The sequence below is a fragment of the Callospermophilus lateralis genome, chromosome 14 (genome assembly GCF_048772815.1).
Source record: "Callospermophilus lateralis isolate mCalLat2 chromosome 14, mCalLat2.hap1, whole genome shotgun sequence".
In the NCBI taxonomy this organism is placed as follows: Eukaryota; Metazoa; Chordata; class Mammalia; order Rodentia; family Sciuridae; genus Callospermophilus; species Callospermophilus lateralis.
This window is the reverse complement of record NC_135318.1, coordinates 89,635,895-89,653,351: the sequence shown is the minus strand read 5'-3', so window position 1 is coordinate 89,653,351 and position 17,457 is coordinate 89,635,895. Positions and strand designations below refer to the sequence as shown.

At 46.2% G+C, this 17,457-nt stretch overlaps 2 protein-coding genes across 2 annotated transcripts in view; one reads left to right on the top strand and one right to left on the bottom strand.

The window, feature by feature from the left end:
- The window catches only part of LOC143380058 (uncharacterized), a 44,224-nt gene extending 40,020 nt beyond the window's left edge, over positions 1-4,204 (bottom strand). The window contains exon 1 of the mRNA XM_077105171.1: positions 3,930-4,204. Within this exon, the coding sequence (XP_076961286.1) occupies positions 3,930-4,204 (275 nt within the window). The remainder of the gene's footprint in view (positions 1-3,929) is intronic.
- The window catches only part of Ttl (tubulin tyrosine ligase), a 34,015-nt gene continuing 20,683 nt past the window's right edge, over positions 4,126-17,457 (top strand). The window contains exons 1-3 of the mRNA XM_076832637.1: positions 4,126-4,359; positions 7,372-7,450; positions 14,245-14,477. Of these exons, the coding sequence (XP_076688752.1) occupies positions 4,203-4,359; positions 7,372-7,450; positions 14,245-14,477 (469 nt within the window). The 5' untranslated portion in view covers positions 4,126-4,202. The remainder of the gene's footprint in view (positions 4,360-7,371; positions 7,451-14,244; positions 14,478-17,457) is intronic.

Genomic DNA, 17,457 nt, shown 5'->3' with positions numbered 1-17,457 from the left:
CTGTGCATATATAACCATGTCATCTTTGAAAAATGACAGTTTTTTTTTTAAATCTCATCTTATTGGGCTGGGGTTGTAGCTCAGTGGTAGATGCTTGCCTCACATGTGTGAGGCACTGGGTTCGATCCTTAGAACCACATAAAAATAAATAAATAAAAATAAAAATATTGGGTCCACCAAAAAAAAAAAAATCTTCTCTTTTTGACCTGGCTACTTGATGCTATTGTAAAATGGAATTATTTTCTTAACTTCCTCTCTGGATTGTTCTTAAACTTTGCTAAATTTGCTTATTAGTGTTAATGTTTTTGGGGTATCTGTATAATCTTCAGGATATTTTTAGTTTCATATATACATATATATATATGTCATCTACAAATGAATCAATCTCTTTAACAGATATGAAATTATTCTGACTTCATATTACTTTCTAATCATTTTTGGTAAACTAGGGTTTTCCATAGAATTTGTCTGTTTTGTCCAAGTTATTAAATTCATTGGCAAGAATTATTAATAGTACTTTATTTTTATTTTTTTAATATTTATTTTTTAGTTTTCAGTGGACACAACATCTTTGTTTGTATGTGGTGCTGAGGATTGAATCCGGACGGCACACATGCCAGGCGAGTGCGCTGCTGCTTGAGCCACATCCCCAGCCCCAGTACCTTATTTTTAAACATCTTTAGGATTTCTAGTGGGTTCCCCTGGACATTTTAGTACTGATTACTTGCACTCCCTTTCTTCCTTTCCTTCTTGCTGGACTGTGAATGATTAGCAATTTAAGTAGTCTATTTTTAAATTTTATTTATCTATTTACTGGTAGTGCTGGAAATTGAACTCAGGGCTCACGCATGTTAGGCAAGTGCTCTACCCATGAGCTAGCCCAAATAGGTGTTTTTCTGTTTGTTTGTTTGTTTCCTTTTGGCTTTGTTGATTTATTTTTGGTATATCTGTTTCTTCATTCCTCAGTTTCTTTCCACTTATTTGGGTGTGATGTTGTCGTCCTTTTTCTAGTATCATGAGATGACGCTTGAACGACTGACTTTCAATCTTCTTTTTCTAACATTTGTGCTTCAGGCTATAAATTTTCATTTAACCATGGCTTTAGCTGTATCTTACCAGTCTTGATGTCATAATTTTATTGTCATTCAGTTAAACAATATTTCTTTTTTATTATTAATTATTTACTTAGTTTTTTTTTTTTGTTTTTTTTTTTTTTGCAGACACAACATCTTTGTTTGTATGTGGTGCTGAGGATCGAACCCGGGCCGCATGCATGCCAGGTGAGTGCGCTACTGCTTGAGCCACATCCCCAGCCAATATTTCTTATACTATTGTGATTTCTTCACTTAACATAGGTTATTTAGAAGTATATTACTGAATTTCCTAGCCACTTAATTCCATTGTTGTTAGAGAAAGTGTTTAGAATTGTCTCAACCTGTGGAAATTTTTCAAGGGGTGTGTGTGTGTGTGTGTGTGTGTGTGTGTACTGGGGATTGAACCCAGGGTGCTTTACCACGGAGCTACATCCCCAGCCCTTTGTACTTATTATTTTGAGACAGGGCCTCACTAAGTTGCTGAGGGGCATGGTAAGATGCTGAGGTTGGCCTCAAATTTATAATCCTACAGCCCCAGCTTCTCCAGATGTCGGGCTTATAAGTGTGTGCCACTGTACCTGACTGTTGAAGTTTATTTTAGGATCAATCAAAGAGCCAATTTTGGTAGAATCCTTGTGTGATAGTAAAAGCAAATGTGACTCCATTTTGTTTTATGACTCCATTCTGTAAAATAACCATGCCAAGGAAAAGGGTCATGAGTGGGGCAAGATGTTCTTTTCCTTTTGCTATAGAAACCTTTAAGAACACGGAACTACCTAATGGGGCATTGTTTCTGTAAACTAGGGGAACAGGGCTCTGTTTCTGTAACTGGGGTGACTGGGCTAACTGTGATTATTTAGGCTTCCCACTGCCTGACTGCACTCTCCCGCTTCTATAACCTGGCTTGTTTGCATTGGCTGAACCCCCAAACATCCCTTTTGCGGTTTTCAGGCTTATAAGGAGAGTCCTTGCAATTGTTCGGGGCAGATCAGGGGAACAGCTTTAAGTTCTGGTCAGCCGCCACCGGTGTGCTTCAATAAAGGCTTGATTCGATTATACATGAGTGGTCTGGAGGACAGTATATGAAACCCCAGGACGAAGCTTTAACTATAACATTTGCATCTTTTTGTTTTGTTGTTATTGTGGTTCTGCATTTGGAAGAAGGGGGCATGCTCTAATTTTAAGGTCCAGAATAGGAAGTAAAGCATATTACTCCTCTTGTATAGCCAGAGAGCCAGGCCTAATTCAAGGGGGCATTGGAAGTCAAAGTCTCAGACAGACAGGGTCTTCCTCTTTGTAGGATAGTAAGATAGCTACATGTTGTGGCACACAGTCTTCCATCTGAGCAATTTCAGCTGTAAAAATAAAATAAAATAAAAAATTAGTTTTTCTTTATAGCTCCAAATCCCACAAAGAATCAGATTGTCCAGATTTGGGTCATGTTCTTATGCTTTACCATCTACTATGGCAGAAAGGGATGGAGTAGCCCTGTTGAACTGGGAGATTGCCTTTCCTGTGCCCATAATGGACTGTATTCATCTCTCCAGAGTCTCATAAAGTCCGGAGGGGAAAAGATGAATACTATTTTCTAGCAAAGGGGATAAGGAACGCTGCCCCCAAATTAAAACTAAAACAAGTGTAAACAGTGTTCACTATAAAAGATACATGAGAAAAAAAAAAAAAAAGAGAGAGAGAGAGAGAACCACTGGATTGAGGATCCCTGGCGTTGCTAGGGAGACCATGGCTGTGGAGTGGCAGAGAAGCCAACTATTAGAGGAAAGAATGTGGCCTTCGGTGACAAGCAGCAGGTATGGCTTATCTGAGGTCTCCCAAAAGGTGATCCTGGAACAAGGACTTAAAAGCAAGGTGATATCTGTGGAGGAGCAAGTGGGGGGTAGCGAGTTAGGGAAAGGAAGGAAGCCAAGAGAAGTGCATTGGACAGCTGTGGACAGCAGGGGCTGAATTCTGTAGATACCTTGAAATACAGTCCAGGAAATGCACCTCCTGGCAGCATATCCTGCAGGGGTGAGGACGCCAGTGCATTGTCAACCCACTCTTATCCTGATGGATGGAGGGATGAGAGGGAACTTAAGCACCCGCACTCTGGGTTGCTGCCTTTGTGCACCGGAGCAAGCTCCCCAGGGCCAGCGAAAGTGCACAGATCAGAATGGTTTCGCAAAGTGAGCGAATGTGGGCCGAGCTGGGGGAGGAGGGTGCTTTTACAGAATGCTCGGTAGATATTGTGAACGCGGGGAGCACAGGATGGGAGGTTCTTTCTCTAAAGGAGAGTAACAGTTGTGAGGCACAAGGCTGGGGTAGGTCATTCACGAGGGAATATGGGCACGTTTGCGGAAAACCTGATAGTCATTGTCCTCTCTGTCCCTCAAATGCACCAAAATCGGTTTCCTAAAAGTAGCTTAGACAAGGCGAGGTCCGAAATAGGGAAGGCTCTTGGCCCACGCTGGAAAGGCAGGTCCGGAGCGGGTCCAGGACTCCCTGAAGCCTGTTCGGGACTGTTTCCATCAGTGGACGCTGGGGTCACCCCGGCCCCTGGGCCGTGCGACAATCGGGAGGTCTCAGAACATGAAAAGAGCGCTCTACTCCAACTAAGCAAACAGTACCGCAACACTCTGGGTGCTCTAGTCTTTGAGTGGAGAGGAAGGGGAGCGCTGCTCACTCGGACCCAGGACAGGGCCCAGCAACTTTTTTTCACTCATAAAAGTCCCTGTGAAAGAGGTGGCGGAGCCGGGAACTCTGCAAGGGGGGTCTTCCGCTGGCGCCGCCTGGCTGTGATCTCGGCTCGCTCAGCTCGGTGCACCCCCGGGGAACCCCCACCGGCGGGCCCGGGGCTGGGGGCGCGGCCCGCAGGCGCCGAGCCGGCCGCGCGGAATCACGGGGAGGAGGCGGGGCCGCGCGGCGGAGGGTGCGGCGTCCCGGCGGCGCTCGCCACTTGGGCGGACGCGGGCGCCGGAGGAGGCGTCGCCTGGGCCCGGGAGGCGCGGCCCGAGAGCAGCGCGGCGCGGGGGGCGGGCACCGTCCACGCGGAGCCGCCGCCTCCGCCGGCTCGTCCTCGGGCGGCGGCCTGGGGCCCGGCCGCGCGGCCTCGCCATGTACACCTTCGTGGTGCGCGACGAGAACAGCAGCGTCTACGCCGAGGTCTCTCGGCTGCTCCTCGCCTCCGGCCACTGGAAGAGGCTGAGGCGAGACAACCCCAGGTTCAACCTGATGCTGGGCGAGAGGAACCGGCTGCCTTTCGGGAGACTGGGTGAGCCTTCCCCGTCCCCGTCCCCGCCCCCGCCCCCGGCCGAGGCGCGCTCCACGGCCGGGGCCGGTGCTTTTGTTTTTAAGGTCGCGAGTCTCTCTTCCGTGTGGCTTCCCGGGCTGATCCCGGGCGGATCTGCCAGCGCCCGCGCTCGTTCTTAATGCCCTCCGCTCTCCTGAGTCCCATTCGGAGGGACTCGCAGTGCGGCTCTGCTACTCCTGACAATGACCTGTCCCTGCAGCACGGGGGCTGTCGGCCGCTGGTCCCCGGCTCCCGGGCCCAATGCCCCGGGTCGGGCAGGTTGGCGGAGCTGAGCGCAGGGCACGCGAGGCTCCGCAGGGCGCGCGAGGCTCGGCAGAGCTGGGAAGTCTCCTTGCGCGTCTCCCTCGGAGGACTCCGCCCCGCCTGGTGTGGGCGTGGAAGGGGGCCCTAAAGGTGCTGGAACCTGGGGTTGTACCCGCGCAAGGCTCGGATAACAGGCAGGGAGGGCATTCGGAAAAGCCATTTGGATACAAAACCGGAGCTTCAGAGGAGACCCTCCCCCAGGAAAAGCTGGAGGAGCGTCTGAATTTAGCGAAGGCTTCACCAAAGAACGTGTTTTTACAGTTGTGCATTGAATAAAGGTTTTAACTAGAGGCTTGGTTCCCCTCCATCTGTACCGGGAGGGAATTGCCTTTTCACGTGGTAGAAGCCGGCTTGGCACCACCCTGTCCACCTACTCTCCTTAGGAAGGGACAGGAGTGAGGGGAGGACCAGCCGCTCCTTTCCAAATGACGTAATCCATAAGTTCTCCGGAAGGTGCACTCACATCCCGGGGACCTGAGCATCGGCTCGTGACCTGCTCACTGCACAGTCATCTGGGAAGGGCTCTCTGGGTAGTTGTGTTCCTGGCCAGAACTCACCAGGGATGGGGGTCAGTTGTACTCCAAGGATAGAAGGGGAGAATTGATACCGAGAAAAATGAGGGCCAACCAAAGGGAGCGGTGTTCTTTCCATGCTGGGGAGAGGAGAGGGTTTTCAGAAATAGGTTGAGTGGACAGAGAATGGAAACAGGCCACCTGGAGTTGACTGGCCATTGGTGAACTTACTAGAGGATTTGGGTGAGACCAGTGTTTGAGAACCAAACTTGTTGAGGCAATGCCTTCCTGAGTTTTTTCTTTGAAATAGTGCTGGGGACAACTTTCCATTGCCATGCAAGTTTATAATGAAGAATGGTGACTCCATGGAAGGGCTGACAGGAGCCCCCCAGAAATCTAGGGTTACAGAGAGTGTGCTTGGAGAGTCCTTCCTGTTAAAGGATCTCCTCAGGAACCCTTCCTCAAAAAAGGGGGGTGGGGTGGGAGAGGTAATGTTCATGTGGAATTATTTCCCTGAAAGAGGAAAGGAAACAAATGCTTCTAGTTTGGAGAAGTTACTTCCTCTGACTCTGTCCACTGCCCTTCCTGCCTTCCTTTCTTCTTGTGCTTGGTGGTGTCTGGCTGTGAAAGCTTAGATGGAGTCTTAATATGGAAAATAGTAAAGACAGCACTGCCCAGGTGGAGGTGGGGCAGTTGGCATAGCTGTGGAGCTCATGCCTAGCTAGGAGGTGAGAAGCAGAAACCTATAGGTTTCGAATCTTACATAGGCACCATAGATTCAGCAGGTGATCAGCAAATATTTGGTTTTTATGGGAAAGAAAATAGGTTTTGTGCTGTTATTGGAGTTATTTACCTTTTACTAAAAGTGTGCTACATGGAAACCAAGGAGCTTCAGGGGTCAGGTAAGGGCTCAGGGCCCTGGGCATGTGGAGAGGGCCATGCGGGGAGAATGAGGGTCTCTCTGCCACAGGGAAACACTGAAATTCAAGTAATGCCTGACACTTTCTATTTGGGCGTATGCCATTCTCTGATGAATCATTGCCTCTGACATCAACTCATAATGCCTTTATTCCATCTTACTTTCTATTATAGGAAATGCAATGCATTTTGTTAATAAATAAAATTTAAATATGCATGTACAAATTTATTTTTTTGCAGTACTGGAATTTCAACCCAGGAGTGCTCTACCACTGAGCTACAACCCTAGTCCTTTTTATTTTTGAGACAAGGTCTTGCTAAGTCACCCAGGTTGGCCTTAAACTTGTCTTCCTGCCGCAGCCTCCAGGGTCGCTGGGATTATGGGCATGTGCCACCATGCATGGGGATTATTAGGATTTTAAACAAAACAAAACAAAAAATTTTTTCAGTTTCTTTTTTCCCACTTTTTAAAAAATTGGTGCATATTGTTGTACATAATGGTGGGATTTGTTGTTACATATTCATACATGCACACAATATAACAATATAATTTGACAAATATCATTCCCCAGTATCCCCTAAAAATTAAGTAAAACTGTATTTTTATTTTTATCCTTTCAGCTCTAATTTCATAGAGAAGGGTTGTGGTAATGAGAATTGTTGAGACTAAGATCCCTGTGGGATGCAGCACAGAATGAAGTTCTTACTTCTGATATTCTGACATGGCCTGCCCACCACCTCCCTCTACCTTCTGGTGCCTTCCAGAAACTGGCAGAGCCCAGCATGCTTGAGACTAGCAGTATCACAGTTCTGTGCCTTCTCTGATGTTTGTAGAAAGCAGGGCTGGGGAGGTGCAAAGCATGACTCTTAAAGTAGCTTCCTGTATTTAGAGATTGCAAGTCTTCACATTAAGCCAGAAGAGGATCGTAGTAAGACCAGGGAGAGCTGAAGAGAAAATACCCAGCATGCTCCACTCCAACAAGAAAAAACAAAGGTGGCGGTGGTCTTCGTAGACCTGCAGTATTGGTATAATAGCATCCCCTGGGGGAGGGTGAGTGGCCAGAAGGATACTGAGAGAAAGACCCTCAGGGTCAGAGAAGCCAAACTATTCCATTTCTAACAACCAGAGTTGAAATGAAAAGCCGGGCATGCCCCTCCTGGTCCCCATCCGGCATGCTGGTGCCTTGCCGTCACTCCCCACCTGTCCAGGCCCCCCTTTGAGCCTGCTCTTTCCTTGCAGGTCACGAGCCCGGGCTGGCGCAGCTGGTGAATTACTACAGGGGGGCTGACAAACTGTGTCGCAAAGCTTCTTTAGTGAAGTAAGTGTTCTTCCATTTTCAGTGTTTTACATAAATGTCTTTGGCTTCAAACACTCATGCAAAAACGTGGGATTATTTAAAGGGGTGAAAATGCTTTTACTATTCAAAAAAGTCCATAAATACCAGTTTGAAGCTTCTTGTAGGCTTGCATTTCGAGGGGTTGTTGCTGTGGGGTTTGATGAAGCCTAGGGTTCCTCAGGTGAGGCTGCCTAGGAGCACAGCTGACTCGCGGCTTCCTGCAAAAGTGATTTCTTGGGGGCAGGTCCTCAAGTCACACCCCTAGGAAGCCAGGGAGCAGGACAGGGCAAGCTGAGAGCCAAGCAAAGATGTGGTTTCAGCTGTGTCACCATGGGACTGGAGCAAACGGCACCTCAGAGTTGGCACATCTCAAAGCAAGGACGCTGGGCTTTTGGGCTCCAGCCTCTGTTTGGGGAAAAGGTGGGGGACATAGCTTTCTAGGTTTTTCTGGGCAGAGACTCATCCCTGGAGAAAGGTGTGCATCGCCCTCCGCAGCCCCCTCTCCCAGCAGCTAGGGCCTTCCAGAAAAGAGATCTGGGCAGGTGTGAGAGGAGCTCTTCCACCTGGATCCTGAGCAGTGGGTTACGACTGGACGCCATGGGAGCAGGTTTGTAAAGTGGAGGGAGACAGTGTCATATGATGATTAAGATCCAGGGTGGGCAGCATGGGTTTTAACCCAGCTCTGATTGGTGTGGTCAGATCTTATCCCTCTCGGCCTCCATACCATGCTCATGAGGCAGTGGTGAGGGTTAAATCAGGTGACACACTGGAGTATGTGTCATTCAGTGACCAGGTACATTGTGTGTCTTTGACTCTGTGCCTTAGTTTTCTTCCCTGTAAAATGGGTATCCTGATAGCAGAGACTTCAGTGTTGTTATGAAGGCTTTGAAGGATGCCTGTTGCGTGGTTCACACTACATAAGTGAGAGTTCTTATTACTCCTTGGTATGGCTATTATTGCTGTCATTTTTAGAGCAGAATACTGGCTTTGGGCCCTACAGTCAGGGCTGGAGTAGATCTCCAGGCTTTCCATGAACTAGTAAACATGGATATGCAGCCAAACAGAGCTGTGATAGTTTTCTCTAACAATTAAGATAGAATTTGCCCTTTAAAAGTAGGAAGTGGAATACGCTGTAGCATTCTGGCTGGGTGCGATGGTGCACGCCTGTAATCCCAGCAGCTTGGGAAGCTGAGGCAGGAGGATCACCAGCTCAAAGCCAGCTTCAGCAACTTAGCGAGGCCCTAAGCAACTCAGCAAGACCCTGTCTCTCTAAAAAGGGCTGGGTTGTGGCTCAGTGGTAAAATGCCTCTGGGTTCAATCCCTGGTACCCCCCCCCCCAAAAAAAAGTAGCATTCTGCATATTTCACATTTAGCAGCTGCAAGGAGGCAATGAGTACAGGGCTAGAGTAGTGACCTGGTCCAAGGCAGTACCGTGACCTTGGAGAGCACTGTTGCTGTGAACCCCAGTGTCCAGCGTACAATGTGGAGACAAATGGTGGACAATACCCGCTGTCTGACCCTTGAGGTGTGTGCCATGACTGTGGTGGCACCTTGTACATGGTGACAGGACTTTACAGTCTAGGGACTGCCCCCCTTACCAGCTTTCTTCATCCCTCAGGGGTCCTGCCAGGGCCGGGGTGATTCCAGGAGGTCTTGGTTCCCTTTGTCTGTCTTCCCTAAGTTTTTTGTGACTTAACAGGACCCCAGAGAGTCAGACTGCGCTCTCCTTCATTGTACAGGACAGATTAGCAGCACAGAGAGATCAGCTTTCTTGACCAAGGCCACAGCCGTGCGGGTTAAGCCAGGATGTTCTGATCAGTATTAATGGGCCCCACGAACAGCATGACTAGGTGTCCCTCAGGGCTGCCCAGAGCCTGGATGGGGCTCAGTGCTGGATCCGGGAGGGCCTGCTTCTGGCTGCTCTCCCTGCAGGGAGTGTCAGATTCATCAAGGCCATAGTCCCAGGGCCTGAGGGGCATCCCTTCTGCTGGGAGGAGGGAGCTTTCTTTTCCTGGGTGAGCATTACTCCCTTGTAGACCTGAGTAGCCTTCCTTTGTGACTGCTCCCCAGTGGGCTGCCGAGGGGGTGCAGAGGTCTTCCTGCAGGCCTGCTCTCGTTCTGCCCATCAGAAATGGAAGGCCAGCCATACCTGTCATTTAAACTTCCCAGTAGCCACGTTAAGTACAAAAAACAGGTGCAGATTAATTAGTAATCTTTTTATTCAACTAACTAAATCCAAAATATTGGGCTGGGGGTATAATTCAGTGGTGGAACAGTTGCCCAGCATGTGTGAGGCCCTGGGTTTGATTCCCGGCATTGTAAATCAAACAAACAAACCCAAAATATTGTCCTTTTTAACATGTTACTAATATAAAAAACATAGAGACTTTAAAAAAAAATTCTGAGTGTTCAAAATCTGATGTGTATTTTATCTTTGTAGCACAACTTAACTCAGTCACTAAATTTTCATTGGAGACCCTTGATCTGAATTGAGATTGCATAAGAATTTTATGATTGAAAAAGTAGATGTACATACTAAAGTTGTTCCAATGGACATAGAAGTTTTTAGGAACTGAATTGAGCTCTAAAAAAAATCATTTTAATATTCATATACACATTGAGAAAATGGATTGATCTTATTTAGATAAGATCATTAATATAATGAAGAGTTTATCAATATCAACAAAGTTTTCTTCAATTTTCTGTTTTTGATTTTGAAGCCAGTTTTCTTTTATAATTTTTTTAATATTTATTTTTTAGTTATAGGTGAACACAGTAGCTTCATTTTATTTTTATGTGGTGCTGAGGATCGAATTCAGTGCCTCACACATGCCAGGCAAGCGCTCTCCTCTGAGCCACAACCCCGGCCTTGAAGCCAGTTTTTATAATACTATTATAATTGAAACCTGCATGTTGTCATGTAATAAAAACATGTAAAATCATTATTATTAACTTGTTCTATGAAGTTGGAACATGAATTATAATACCTGTATAGGGGGATCAAAACCAGGTCTTTTCCCTGCCTTGGAGCTATAATTGAACTTGTTCCTGTATAGCATGGATATGGGTAATATAAATAACGTTGCCATTTTTAATCTTGGATTTTTGAGTTAAATAATGACATGTTGATTGTATATAATGATTTGGCAAGCATTCCTTTTATATCAAGAATATTTGAATCAGAGATAACTGTACAGTAAATCTTTGTAAAACTCTTTCATCTCAAACATCATCAAACAGTGAGTATTGGCAGAGAGCTTAGTATCATTAAATTCTTTGTCTTCTATTTCTTTCAACAGTTCCATGAACTGGTGAATCATTGTAACATTTGCAAGTATATACTGAACCATTTCAACAACTGTATCCACAGTACTTTTTATAGAGTCTGCTTCAGAAAACTGAGAAAACAAATGTTTTCTATATGCATCATACAGTAGCATGAAGTGAAAAAGGAAACAGTTTGATGCCTATAATCCTAGTGACTTGCTGCAGGAGGATTGAAAGTTTGAGGCCAGCCTCAACAACTTAGTAAAACCCTATTTCAAAATAAAAAATAAAGAGAAAAAGAGCAGGGTATTTGGCTCAGTGGGTAAGTGCCCCTGGGTTCAATCCCCAGTCCCCGCCCCCCCCCCCCAAAAAAGCAATCTAGTTGTGAAATTATTTGACTCTTTTTTTTTCAAATATTCATTTTTTAGTTATAGGTGGACACAGTTTCTTTATTTCACTTTTTTGTGGTGGTGAGGTTTGAACCCGGTGCCTCACATGTGCTAGGCAAGCACTCTACCACTAAGCCACAACCCCAGCCCTTTGTGGCTCTTTGACAGATGTAAAATATTCAAAAATACTTGGACCATCAGTTTGGTTTCTTTTTTTTCTCTTTAATATAAGCATGCCCAAAGCATTAATTTAGCAGCATTTCACATCACAACTTACCTAAAGCTGAGAAAAATGCTTAATTTTTTTTTCAAATTTTGAGTCAGTCTTTGATATTATTTGTTAGAAAGAGCTCGTTATCAGTGGCCAATTCTGGCTGAGCTGAAGATTTTTTACTTTCATAAAATATCTTTTAAAACTTTGCCTTAAAATAATTTATTTCACCATATTTCTGTCTAAAGTGGTTTTCCTTTTGTGTTAGAATCCAGGCCATTTTATACTTGACTGAAGTTATAAGCTGAGAGCCTCATGTTGTGTCCATCTACACCTAAAAAATAAACAAATATTTTTAAAAAAAGGTCTTAGGGACTGGGATGTACATAACTCAGTAGAGGCTATATATATATATATATATTCTTAATTTTTTTTTTTTTATTAAAGCCAGACACGGTGGCACACGTCTATAATCCTAACAACTGGGGAGGCTGAGGCAGGAGGATCACAAGTTCAAAGCCAGCCTCAGTAACTTAGCGAGGCTCTAAGCAACTCAGTGAGACCCTGTATCTAAATAAAATATAAAAAGGGCTGGGGATGTGCCTTAGTGGGTAAGCACCCCTGGCTTCCATCCTTAGTACAAAAAAAATTTTTTTAATTGTTGAAAAAAAATTTTTTTGTTGCATATTTATGACTTTTGCCACTAATATTATATTTTGACTATTGAGGGAAAAATGCTCATCAGATTCATTATCTGTTTGCTGAAAATGTCTCCCTAGCAAAGCAAACTGCTTTTCACTTGACTGTGCCGTAGCCTGGTGAAGCCGCCATCCATTGTGAATTTGTCACACCTGCTTCCAGTCCTTTGTCTTCACTGTCCTGGTCATTGTTCTGCCTTCGGGGTCCCTGCTCAGTTTTGCATCAGTAGAATGCTTTTGCTTTAAATTTAAAAATCAGACCATACTTATTTTTAGTTACACAAATAGTAATTTTTATTTAGAAAAATAATTGCCTCTTAGTTACTGATTGTCCTTTGCACAGTAGCTCCTGCTGTCTGTGTCATTAGCACGTGGTCACGTCTCATCAGTACGCAGAAAAAAGTCGCTTCAACTGAGTAGGTCCATTGTCCCTGAACAGAGCCGTGTTTTGTGTGTGTGTGTGTGTGTGTGTGTGTGTGTGTGTGTGTGAGTGAGATACTAGGAGTGACACACGGGCCCGACATGCACACACAGTTTAGTCAAGGGAAATGTCATCCTGTCACCTCAGCACAGTGCTGCTTAATGGAAAAATACTTTATGATGCATCCATTTTTAAATTAAAATTAAATGCAATTTTTAGTTCTGTTCCTGAGTCACGCTGCTCACATTTCAAATGCTCAGTGTCCGCACGTGGCTAGTGGCCACCTTACGGGACAGTGTAGGTTCAGACTTGAGTATTCGGTGAGTTTATGTATGTATTTTTATCATTTTTGTTCCTTTGGGTTCAAGTAACTTACAACTTCTGTTGCTTTTAACTTTAAAATTACTTTATCTATCTATCTATCTATCTATCTATCTATCTATCTATTTATTTATTTATTGTGTACCAGGATTGAACTCAGGGGCACTCAGCCACTGAGCCATATCCCCAGCCCTATTCTGTATTTTATTTAGAGACAGGGTCTCACTGAGTTGCTTAGCACCTCACTTTTGCTGAGGCTGGCTTTGAACTTGCAATCCTCCTGCCTCAGCCTCCTGAGCTGCTGAGATTACAAGGGTGCACCACTGCACCCGGCTAGAATGACTTTGTTTTTAATGTTAATTTAACAGTTCTTTTCATTATTTCTGCTGTTTGCTCACAGGCCGGGTTTTGTAGGTGAATCATAATATAGGCTGAACAGGAACAGTTGTTGTAGATAGAAGGAAGCGCAGTTTAGAGAGGCTTCTGTGCCCTGGTTCCTGGGCTAGGGGAAGGCTGGGCAGTTTAGGTTTGTGTCCTGCCTGGTGCTGGCTACTTGCTGCTCTCGGGAGGGGACTCCTCTGTGACCCAGTTCCTCTTTTGTGAAGTGGATCCTGGTGCCTCTGACCTGGGAAGCCGGCAGTGGGAAGCTCTTGGTAAGACCCTGTGTCTGTTCAGGGCCTTGCCCAGGGCGGGCCTTTATCTTCTGTGGTGGTATGTTATTTTGGGACTGAAGGGCATGTTTCATTGTGTCCCCTGTCCTGTGCCCCATTAGAAGGATTCCTTCTTTATTCTGTCACTGAAGTGAGGCCGAGCTAAAAGCAGGAAATAAAGGACTTAAAAATAGTCTTTAGCTATTCAGAGTCCCAAGTAGAGATGGAGGCCAAGACAGTAATTTTACTAGTTGTTTTGGCTTTTTTTGTTTTTTTTAATCCCCCACTTCATTTTTTGGTGTTGGTCTGGCTCAGTCCCAACGTGTTTGTTGAAAAGGTGTTTTACTTAGAGTTAGGTCAAGTTGGGTGTCCTTAGAAATCCCTTTAAAGGGAGCTCAAATTCTGGGCAGTAAGCCTCCTTCCCCATATTTGGGATTGAACCCAGGACTAGGCAGGTCCTCTGAGGCTGAGCTATAAACTCAGCCCTTTTTATTTTGTGTTTGACCAGTTGTCTGCACTGGATTTGGACTTTTTCTCCTCCTGCCTTAGCCTTCCGGGTAACTGGGCTTACAGGTGTGTGGCACTGCACCTGGCCGGCAGGAGGTCCTGTGGATGCAAGGGGCACGCCTTTACTATTGCATGTAATAGGTGCAGCATGGTAGAGGTCTGTCCAGGGAGGCCGAGAGGAAGCGGAGGGGTAAGGAGGAGACCAGGCCATGGCTTGACTCCTTGGAAACCCCTGAAGGGAACGCAGTGTCTTTTCTGAACAGGGTGACAGTGGGCACTAAGAAAGGAGCCTGACCCTCTGTCCTCTGCTAGGCTGATCAAGACAAGCCCAGAACTGGCTGAGTCCTGCACCTGGTTCCCCGAGTCCTATGTGATTTACCCAACTAATCTCAAGACCCCAGTTGCTCCAGCACAGAATGGAATCCAGCCACCTGTCAATAACTCCAGGACGGATGAGAGAGAGTTCTTCCTGGCTTCCTATAACAGAAAGAAAGAGGACGGGGAGGGCAACGTGTGGATCGCAAAGTCATCAGCAGGCGCCAAAGGTGAGTTGGCCTGGCCGTCCCCTCTGTTCCTCTGTGCTGGCACTTGAGATTCTGATGACGTACTCAGGTGGATGCCTAGTCAGATCTGAACTCACGGCCCATGGACTGCATCTTGTTTTAAATGCCCGATTGTGTGGTAGTGCCTTCTAAATCCTCTCTCTGCTCCAGGACTTCCCTTGAAGCTCCTGGTGCCGTGTCACCCTCTCCATCTCCAACTTTTCTGATACAGAACTCCTCGCGGCCTGCCCCTCTTTTGTCCCTTCTTCTTGGTGTTTGTCCACTGTTCACTCTGGGGCTCTTGGGAGCCCCAGAGCCAGCTTCACCCTTGATATCTAAACCTAAAGTGTTAAGTCTTGCTAGTGCAACCTTCAGTTTGGACTCTGGATCAGGCTTCTTCTTGCCGTTTCCACTGCTCCCGCCCTAACTCAAAACCGCCATCCTCCCAGGCTCTAATCACAGTGCCCATCCGCAGCCGGTTCCCCCAGACAGAGGGATGTTTCACAAACGTAAATCTGATCAGGTCACTTCCTGACTTACCAGCTGGCTTCCTAATGCAATCACAGTAATTCCAGGTCCCTGATGGCCGCCCACGCCACTGCACATGTCCCCGTATCTCTGATCTCACCTCCTTCTATTCTGGGCCTTGTTCACTGTGTTGTAGCCACAAAGACGGCCTCATGTCCCTCAGATGCTCTAAATTTGTCTCGGGGCCTGGATGTGCTGACGTGGATTATTTGGTTTCTGAGCTCAGCTGTTGCCTTGCCAGAGAAGCCTCTTCCGTCTAAATAGCCTCCAGCCCATCACTTCCTGTCCCTCCATCCTGCCTTCTGTCTCCTCCTGGACTAACCTCTTCCCAGTTCTGTATTACATGACCTGCCCGTCTCCCCCAGCCTAGTATAAACGCCGTACCCACAGCTCTTGTTGGTCTCCATCTCTCCTTGCAGTCGCTCCGTAGTGTGTGTTGAATGACTGCCTAGGAGGGCTGAGGTTTGTGATTTCAACTTAGGCTTAAAGTAGAGGCAGCTTCCGAGGCAGCAGGCACATCAGTGGCCTCTCTGTAAGTACTGTCGTATACTCTTTTAAAAGCCGTTCCATTTTGAACTTCCTATTCTTTGGAAGACCATCTGGCCCTTGGTACTCACTCCTGTCCCTGGTCCAGCCGACCTCCCCTTCCTTTCCACCCACCATGAGGCAGGCGGGCATCACCTGGAGTCTTGTGAAAGGGGGAGAATTGGGCTCTTACCTCTGTGGGTGCCTCCCCCACTTCTCTGACCCCTTTGCACTCTCTTCTTGAGTACTGTCCCCAGTAGAGGGGGCACTTGGAAGGGGAAATGGTCATCCCTGGTATTCCAGATTCCTCCTGTGGATTTGAACTTGGAGTTAGGATGGCCACTGGGAGGACCTCTGACGGTCCCTGGACCTTCTCTAGGACCAGACAGAGGGACACCATGCAGCAGGGAGAGGTAAAGAGGGGATAAAACGTCCGTTAAAGGGCTTTTGCTGTGAGTTGAGGAGGTGAGTGGTGTGTGTTAATTGTTTAGGAATCACAGGATGAACAGATGGTGTCTGTTCTTCTGAATACCCACCATGTGCTTGGTATCATGGCTCAGCCTTGAAACCGTGTCCAGTATCAAGCTGCTTCACATCCAGCAGCCCTCTGATCCGACGTCACCTTCACATCTCTCCAGGAGTTCTGCTCCTTGTCCTCCTGTTCCGGGCCATTCTCTAATGCTTACATGGAACTTCCCAGACAGAGACGATTAAAGCCCACCTCAGATGGTGTCTCGTCTGTGCCCGGCACTGTCTGCCCCGTGCCAGGACAGGAGCTGGCATCCAGCAAAGGTTCAGGATCTGCACCGAGTACAAGAGTGCTTGGACGTGCAGGAATAAGGAGGTGGACGAGGCACATGTGGGTTTTTTACCCTCAAGGACCCAAAGTCTAGTCAACAAGAAGGTTAGTGAGGCATCTATTTCCAGAAGTTGAAATAGGAATGGGTCAGGGGGGCAGGGACCATGACTATGAAGCTTCTCAAAGATCCCCCACAAAAAAAGTCCCTTTAGAACTTTTCCACATAGAGTGAATAAGGACAGGAATGAGTAAATGATAGAAGAAATGAGAAGGCCAGGCACAGGTGGCACATGCCTATAATCCCTGTGGCTCTGGAGGCTGGGGCAGGAAGATCACAAATTCAAAACTAGCCTCAGCAGCTCAGTGAGACCCTGTCTCTAAATAAAATACAAAATAGGGCTGGGGATGGGGCTCAGTGATCGAGTGCCCCTGAGTTCAATCCTGGTCCCCTGCCTCTGCCTCCCCCGCCAAAAAAAGAAATGCAGTAAATGCAGGTAACAAACCCGTGGAAACATGCTACACCAATATCCAAAAATTACTAAATAAATTTAAATTTTATGTACCATTTTACAGCTGCAAAATAAAAAAAAAAAACAAAGTGTTAGTGACACTGTTGCTGAAAGTTGGTAGTGAACTGCTGTGCTGGTGAGAATCCACAGCCCATTGAAAACGCATGGAACCCCCTCAGGGCCATAAGGACTTCCTATAATTAGTCCCAGTCATCTCATTCTGAAAGTCTACTCCAAGAAATATTTCATGAGGTGGGGTTGTGGCTCAGCAGTAGAGCACTTGCCTCTCACGTGTGAGACCCTGGGTTCCATCTTCAGTACCACATAAAAATAAAGATATTGTGCCATGTATAACTAAAAAAAATTCAAAAAAAAGAAATATTTCATCTGCTGCAAAGACATTTACTACTCTGTTATCTATAATACCAAAATAAATATTTTTTAGAAACAAACCTATTGTCTAAGTCAGTAAACAAGTGTGTGTGTATTTTTTTTTTTTTACTTCTGCACAGTGGGATATTTTAGAGCTATTAACATAAGTGTGACGTTCACATAGAACAGTGGAAATACCGATAACATAAAGTGAAAAAGAATCTGTCATGAGTTCCCTGTGACTGAACAG